The 7,732-nt window shown below is 37.8% G+C and overlaps 1 protein-coding gene across 1 annotated transcript; it reads left to right on the top strand.

Moving 5' to 3' along the window:
* Positions 1 to 1,571: 1,571 nt before the first annotated feature.
* On the top strand, positions 1,572 to 6,331 carry LOC133855085 (uncharacterized). Its single transcript, XM_062291389.1, has 3 exons — positions 1,572 to 2,084; positions 2,183 to 2,344; positions 3,163 to 6,331. Exon 3 carries the CDS (start codon positions 3,230 to 3,232, stop codon positions 6,224 to 6,226), a length of 2,997 nt encoding a protein of 998 aa, XP_062147373.1. The 5' UTR covers positions 1,572 to 2,084; positions 2,183 to 2,344; positions 3,163 to 3,229; the 3' UTR covers positions 6,227 to 6,331.
* Positions 6,332 to 7,732: the final 1,401 nt, after the last annotated feature.

Below are 7,732 nucleotides of genomic sequence, written 5' to 3'. Positions count from 1 at the left end.
GTCCTACTAATCTTTAAGAATATCATATTTCACCTCCAAGAATCAAAATGTGTTCTACTTTATGATAGGAAAAATATGTGGAAAAATTCAAACCAATCTATAAAATAATTGGCATCATGTCAACAAGGTTTTGTGTTTTGTATTTTAGTGTTGAAGTCAAAACTAAAGGGGGGTGGTGTTTCTTAATCATGACTTGCCTAATTAAGCTAAGCACGTAGGGTTAAGCACACCACATTAAACTATAAACCCTTACACCATCACATCTTCACATGGTAATAGTAACTTTGGTCCTATCAAATCAACTCCTAGAACTGCCCCCATTACGGCTTAAAGCTACTTTTATTACCATAAAGGCAAATTTAAAAATATATTTTGCATTCTTTGTGAATCTCATTCAACAAAATGACATAGGGAATAGAGCTTTTGTTTTTTAAAAAAAAAAAAAGAAAAAAAAAGAAGCTTTTCAGACATGCTCTAGATGACAATTACAATCAATAATGTTAGGACATTTTTCCCTTTCTTTACATGCTCCACAAAATCTATGGTTATTAATGTGTATTAATGTACTTTTTTTTTTCTTTTTACCCAAAAAGCAGAATGAAAGGATGTTTATTTATGTTCTCGTTCTTTTATTTTTGCTTGCTACAAGTCTTTTCACTCAGCTTCAGGGGCGGAGCTACCCCTTGCTTTAGGGGGCCCAAGACCAGGGGTTTCTCCAAAAAAAAAAAAATTAAAATTTTATCCTTAATTTTTTTTATTTTTTTAGTTTTGGCCCCCCCAATTTTTTTTTTTTTTAAAATTTGACCCCCTCAAATCCTAAATCTTGGCTCCGCCCCTACTCAGCTTTTCATCAGAAGTTGACAACGTCGAAAAAAAATTATTGCGGAAGAGAAATGAATGTACATTTATGTTGATGCCTCAGAAAAAAATAGAAAAGAAGTGGGGAGTCGTGTTTTTCAATGGATAGTTGTTGACCTAGGTTTTCTTAAGTGTCGTAAGACTCGTAACCGATAGAGCACTAAAAAACAAAATTCAAATCGAGAAACAAAAAATTACCGTTAAAACACGTTGTCAAACGAGCTCATTTATTTCCTTTTATAGAAATGGAGTTCGTTGGTACAAAGGAAAGGTCTTAAGGCGGGAAAATCTCTCCCTTACTTATACGTTGTCGAGAACAGAAAACAAAAATTTTAACAAATATGGCTTTCGTTGAGTTAATTTTACCAATTTTATATCTCTTTCATTATACATAATAAGTATTATATCAAAATATTAAATAAAGCATTAGGTTATGGTTAACATCATAACATGATTTAACTTCAATATCACCTCTAAGTTCCACTACATGTAAGTGAAGCAAAAGAAGTGAAAGAAGGCAAAGCAAATAATAATATTTAGCAAGACCCAATGGAATCTTTGAATCACTGATAAGCTTATGATTTGATCAGATGGTGATGAATGATTGTGCACTTGAAAACAAGAACAAAAGTACCACATTGTACGATGCCCTTCCAAAACGACCTTCTTAGTGAAACAAAACACACCTAAAGCTTTTGGTAAAACCTTAAAAACCCACAGAAACAGTGACCAAAAAACCAAAAGGGTTCAAAAGATGTGAATCTAAATGCCGAACACACTGGATTTTCTGCACTAATACACAGTGGTATAAATGGGCGTGGAGCGTACTGAGCGTAACCCACCAGACCCCTCGTCAGATCCGTCCTTTGGGTCCCAATTCCTTCCAGACCAAATTCTCAGTCTCTCAGACACAGAAAATGATATACAGAGATTTTTTATGGATTGTCACTTGCAAAAAGTTTTGTTTTTTCAAAAACATGGTTTGTGGGTGTGAAGCCTAAAAGATATATATACATATATATATATATTTTTTTTCTCTCTCTCCCTCAGAAAGGTAAGCCAATTTTGCATTCATTTTCAAGCAAATCTTCTACTTTGTCTAGCCTTTTCCTGTAAATGGGTCTCTCAAATCTATCTGCAAGCGGTAAAAAGACTTTCTCTTCAGCAGCTGTTCATTGAGAGCAGTGGTTCTCTCATTGTCAAAACTTTCTCTATCTGATTGAAAGGTCATAGCTTTTGGCTTAAAGCAATAGTGTAGTGTACTCCTTTTCATGTGTCTTTTGGTAATTACGTGTTCTGATAAAGCCAGTTTCTGTCACCGCAGGTTGGTTAAGTTCATTGAACTGATTGTAGAGAGCGTCAGAGATTTTGGTTGCTCGAAAAACGAACTTTTTTTGGGCTTCTCATTCATTTCAAGGAACTGGGTTGTTTGATTTTGAAGGCTAAGGATGGAATCTGCCCAGACATGTCTGTGATTTCAAGCCAAGTAAGTATTCAGATCTGAATTATCATGGAAGCGGCCATTATATTCTGTTAAATTGAGAAGTCGGTCGTTATTTAAAGCTCCTTTGCACATTGAAGCTTCCCATTAGATCTATGAAGCCCTAAATATTATGACTTCATACTCCACCGGTGGCCTTATAGTTTTTTTTGGTTCAAATCAGTAAGTGGCACACTTCTGTTCATATATGGATATTTTGTTCGACTTAGGCATATGGATCACAGAATAATGATTTTGTAAACGTTATGGCTGCGATTCTTTTGTTTCTACCCGTTATAGTTATTGAAGTTTTAATTCTCTGATCCTTTTCTTCCTTTTTTTTTTTTTTTTTTTATGTGGGGGGGGTGGAGTTGACCATATATTAGCACACTTAGAGGCTGCCTACTGTTGCCATTCTTGTTTCAAGCATGTTAAGTTTTAGAATTTCATTCTAAACCATTTTGAGAGATATACATCGTTTTCTTCCATTGTTATTATGCAATTACTTACTAGGATATTGATGGAGTCCCAACTTGTAGAGTTATCCATATAAGTGAATTTTGAGGCTGCCAGTTGTTTCTCATACTTGTTTGTAACTCTCTGGTTTAATTCTTCATTTTTTTTCCCTGTGGAGAGACATTACTTTTGTCTCTCATTTGCTTCCTATTATGCAATTACTTACTGGGATGTAAATGTGACTTTCTAAACTGTTTTAAATGATAATTATGGAAAGAGTCTTCAATTTTACTATCATTTTCAGTTCTTTCTACCGTTTTAGGAAGATGTGTGACTGACTGAAGACTTTTTTTTATTTTTTATTTCAGAAGGGCTCCTCATAACTGGTGCATGGACGAGATTTGATATCTTTGGATAGCAGGAAATTTTGCAAATATGGAAGCCCTGGAAGACAGCTCCAGGTTCAGTTCCTTAACAGCCACAACTTTAAGGAATATGTCATCATCGTCGTCGGCATTCTTTTCAGCGAATCAGTCGCCCTTCTTCTCTCCAAGATCACCAACAAGTCATTTATCAGAATCAAAACGGTCTGACATTCCATGTGACAGCATTCGCTTTAGTGTTGATCGTCCTAGTTGCATTTCAGGAAATATAGAACCTGAATATCTGGGAAATGTCAGAAGTACCTTCTCAGACTTGTCAGCAACCCAGGCTGCCTGTAATTCAGGTGATTTCCAGAAGTTTGACCGTGTATGTACCTCAACTAGCATCTCCAACAGCACCCCATCTAGTTACTGCCATGACCATGGCAACAGTTATTCTTGGCACGGAGAGAAGCAGAGAAAGCACACAAGTAGCTACCAAACCTCATTTACTCCTGGTTCAGTTTCACTTTCCTATAATAGAATGAGGAGCTGTGATGTGTTCATAGGTTTGCATGGGCGTAAACCTTCTTTGCTGAGGTTTGCTAATTGGCTCCGTGCAGAGCTGGAGGTCCAAGGGATGAGTTGCTTTGTATCTGATAGAGCACGAAACAGGAACTCCCGCAAACATGGAATTGTTGAGAGGGCCATGGATGTCTCTTCTTTTGGGGTTGTAATTCTGACTAGGAAGTCTTTCAGGAACCCATATACTATTGAGGAGATGCGGTTTTTCTCAGGAAAGAAGAATTTGGTGCCGATATTCTTTGACTTGAGTCCAGACGATTGCCTTGTCCGGGACATAATTGAGAAGAGGGGAGAGCTGTGGGAAAAACTAGGCGGAGAGCTATGGGTCTTGTATGGAGGGTTGGAGATGGAGTGGAAAGAAGCTGTCCATAGCCTCTCTCGTGTTGATGAATGGAAACTAGAAGCTCAGGATGGTAACTGGAGAGATTGCATATTGAGGACTGTCACACTACTGGCGACAAGGTTAGGGAGGAGAAGTGTCGTAGAGCGATTGACTAAGTGGAGAGAAAAGGTAGAGAAAGATGAGTTCCCTTTCCCTCGAAATGAGAATTTCATTGGTCGCAAGAAAGAACTTTCTGAGCTGGAATTTATACTTTTTGGTGATGTTACAGGTGATTCAGAAAGAGATTATTTTGAACTTAAAGCTAGACCCAGGCGTAAGAATTTGACAATTGGGTGGAGTAAGAGCAGTTTATTGGAGGAGAGGCGGAGGGAACGGCAATTTGAGAGTGGCAGCCGAAAGGGAAAGGAACCAGTTGTGTGGAAGGAGTCAGAAAATGAGATTGAGATGGAAGGTAGTGGTTTTCCTCGAAGGCAACATCAACAAAAGTCAAAAGGTGGTGGAAGGTATGCGAGGAGAAAAAAATCAATGAAGATTTTATATGGGAAGGGGATTGCTTGTGTGTCAGGGGACTCAGGAATTGGCAAGACAGAGCTTCTTCTTGAATTTGCTTACAGATATCAACAGAGGTACAAGATGGTTTTATGGGTAGGTGGGGAAAGCAGGTATGTCAGACAGAATTATCTGAACCTCTGGTCATTTTTGGAAGTTGATGTGGGGGTTGAAAGTTGTTCAGAGAAAAGTAGAATAAAGGGCTTTGAAGAACAGGAAGAGGCAGCCATTTCTAGAGTTCGCAAAGAGCTTATGAGAAACATACCATTTTTAGTGGTGATTGATAACTTAGAGAGTGAAAAGGATTGGTGGGATCACAAACTAGTAATGGATCTTCTTCCACGTTTTGGCGGAGAGACCCACATTATAATATCCACACGCCTTCCTCGCGTAATGAACTTGGAACCTATGAAACTCTCATACTTATCTGGCATTGAGGCAATGACATTAATGCAGGGAAGTGTCAAAGACTACCCAATTGCAGAAATTGATGCCCTAAGAGTTATTGAGGATAAAGTTGGAAGGTTAACCTTGGGGCTTGCTGTTACTGGTGCAATTCTGTCTGAGCTACCTATAACTCCAAGTAGGCTGTTGGATACCGTTAACAGAATGCCCATGAAAGACTTGTGGAGCAGTCGGGAAGCTCACTCATTGAGGCGAAATACCTTCCTTCTGCAACTCTTTGAGGTATGTTTCTCAATATTTGATCATGCTGATGGGCCTAGGAGCTTGGCAACCAGAATGGTCCAGGCAAGTGGTTGGTTTGCACCGGCTACAATTCCAGTTTCCTTATTAGCCCTAGCTGCTCACAAGATACCCGAAAAGCATCGAGGAAAACGATTATGGAAAAATTTATTGCATTCCATAACTTGTGGTTTAACTTCATCATACACCAAAAGATCAGAAGCAGAAGCTTCTTCCATGTTGTTGAGGTTCAATATTGCAAGAAGCAGTACAAAGCAAGGCTATATCCATTTCAATGAGCTCATCAAGCTTTATGCTCGCAAAAGAGGAGAGAATGGAGCTGCACAAGCAATGGTTCAAGCTGTAATCAGTCGTGGGTCTATATCTCAGCACTCCGAACATATCTGGGCGGCATGTTTCTTGCTGTTTGGATTTGGTCATGACCCCGTAGTTGTTGAGGTGAAGGTGTCAGAGTTGCTATACCTTGTCAAAGAAGTGGTTTTGCCTCTTGCGATCCGTGCATTCATCACATTCTCTCGGTGCAGGGCTGCTCTAGAACTTCTGCGACTATGTACCGATGCTTTGGAGGCAGCGGACCAAGCATTTGTTACCCCAGTTGAGAAATGGTTGGACAAATCACTTTGTTGGAAGCCCATCCAGACTAGTGCTCAGTTGAATCCTTGCCTTTGGCAGGAATTGGCTCTATGCAGAGCCACTGTTCTAGAAACTAGGGCCAAGCTAATGCTAAGAGGGGGACAATTTGATATAGGAGATGATCTAATTAGGAAGGCTATTTTTATTAGAACTTCAATTTGTGGTGAAGACCATCCAGATACAATATCTGCTCGTGAAACTCTGAGCAGACTGACCAGGCTCCTTGCAAATGTTCAAATTCATACTTCACCATAGATTCTATATTTCTGTAAGCAAAGTTTACTCTAGAATTATACAAAGGTCGCAAATAAAACTGTTATACTTTTGGAGGAATTTTCTATACCATTTAACTCTTAATTAGATGCCCTTCCATTTCTAAAAATTTTCCCCTTTTTGTTACATTAATGGGAATCAGAGTATTGGCCTCATCTTGGCTTTCTCGTTTTACATGCTTACCATACATTCTTTCAATACTTTAGTAACAATTGAATAACTGATACCTGTTGCAGATTGGGTTTTTAATTTGTCAACTGTGGCTTTAATGGTTGATGGGGACCAACGTAAGTTTTGCATGTGGCGATATGAGGCTCATTTGATTGGCACTTGCAAAATTAATCAGGCTGAAAACTATTATAGCTTGATGATCACATCTATCTTACAACTAAGACTCCGTTAGTTGGAGTCTTTTTTATATAATATATAATGATAGAGAAATCTTGATCGTGTGCTTGCAGTATAGTTGCTCATTTCTAGTTAACTTTGTTCCTATCAGCAACTTATGATGGGCTTGTCTGCACACGAAGATGGATCCTTATCATTTGACTTACTTAGAGTCATGAACTGGTGGTGTACAATTAAATCATATGTTTTATAAGAATAGCCTTACCATCAATAACACGTGTTGGCTTCTGTACTCTTTTGTCGATTAGTTATAGTATTTTCCTTACCCTTTTTGCTTATTCTAATTAGGTTTTTCCTTTTGTATACTTCCTGTGTACTTAGGGGTATCTTACGCTTTTATTGATATTGTAGATTACTTATCAAAAAAAAAAAAATTAGGATTGTAAAGTGTATTGCAGATTCCAGGAGTTTTCATAACAAGAAGAGACAGTTGTTCGATAACATTTTACTTTGGACATTTTGATCAATTGAAAGCAGTCAACCTCCAGAAACCCATACTAGTTGGACACAAATGAGGAAACTTTTGTAATACCTCATTATTTTGTTCTCTTAGACAACATTTTTGTATGGCTTATGCATTGTGCTTAACAGAATGGGGTATAAAGTTAACCACAGGAACTTTTGCATTTTATCCTTAGTAGATTTGCTCAAATGGTAATGATTAATAAAAAACCTATCTTTCATGCAAGTACATTCTTAAGTGTAAGAAGTATTGGTACAATTTTTGCTAGTGATTTACGTAGGTTTATTTCAGAAATTATAAATTGCTGATAGCTGGAGCAAAATTAGAAAGATTGGCAAGATTTACTAGCCAGGTAGAGTCCTTGAGATCCTTGTACTCAATTGTTGTTATGATCAATGTTCTTTGTTCGTCTTTTGAATATTTACTTGTTTGCCATACCTTTCCTGAAGTATTCAATGCAATGCAAGAGAGTTATCTCCATATAGTGATCTTTGTTAGGAGACTGCTCTGTGCTTGCAAAGCTGAGCTTATTTTGGAAACTTTAGCTATGTGAACTTTTAATAATATGGATACGTAAAGAAGTGATCTTACGATGGTCATTTACATTTTCTATTATA

This window comes from Alnus glutinosa, chromosome 13 (genome assembly GCF_958979055.1).
Source record: "Alnus glutinosa chromosome 13, dhAlnGlut1.1, whole genome shotgun sequence".
In the NCBI taxonomy this organism is placed as follows: domain Eukaryota; kingdom Viridiplantae; phylum Streptophyta; class Magnoliopsida; order Fagales; family Betulaceae; genus Alnus; species Alnus glutinosa.
Note: the sequence above shows the minus strand (reverse complement) of the source record. Positions and strands in the feature narration are given on the sequence as shown.

Coding starts and splice junctions, on each gene's coding strand:
- LOC133855085 (XM_062291389.1), top strand. CDS start 3,230: ATGGAAGCCCTGGAAGACAGCTCCAGGTTCAGTTCCTTAACAGCCACA.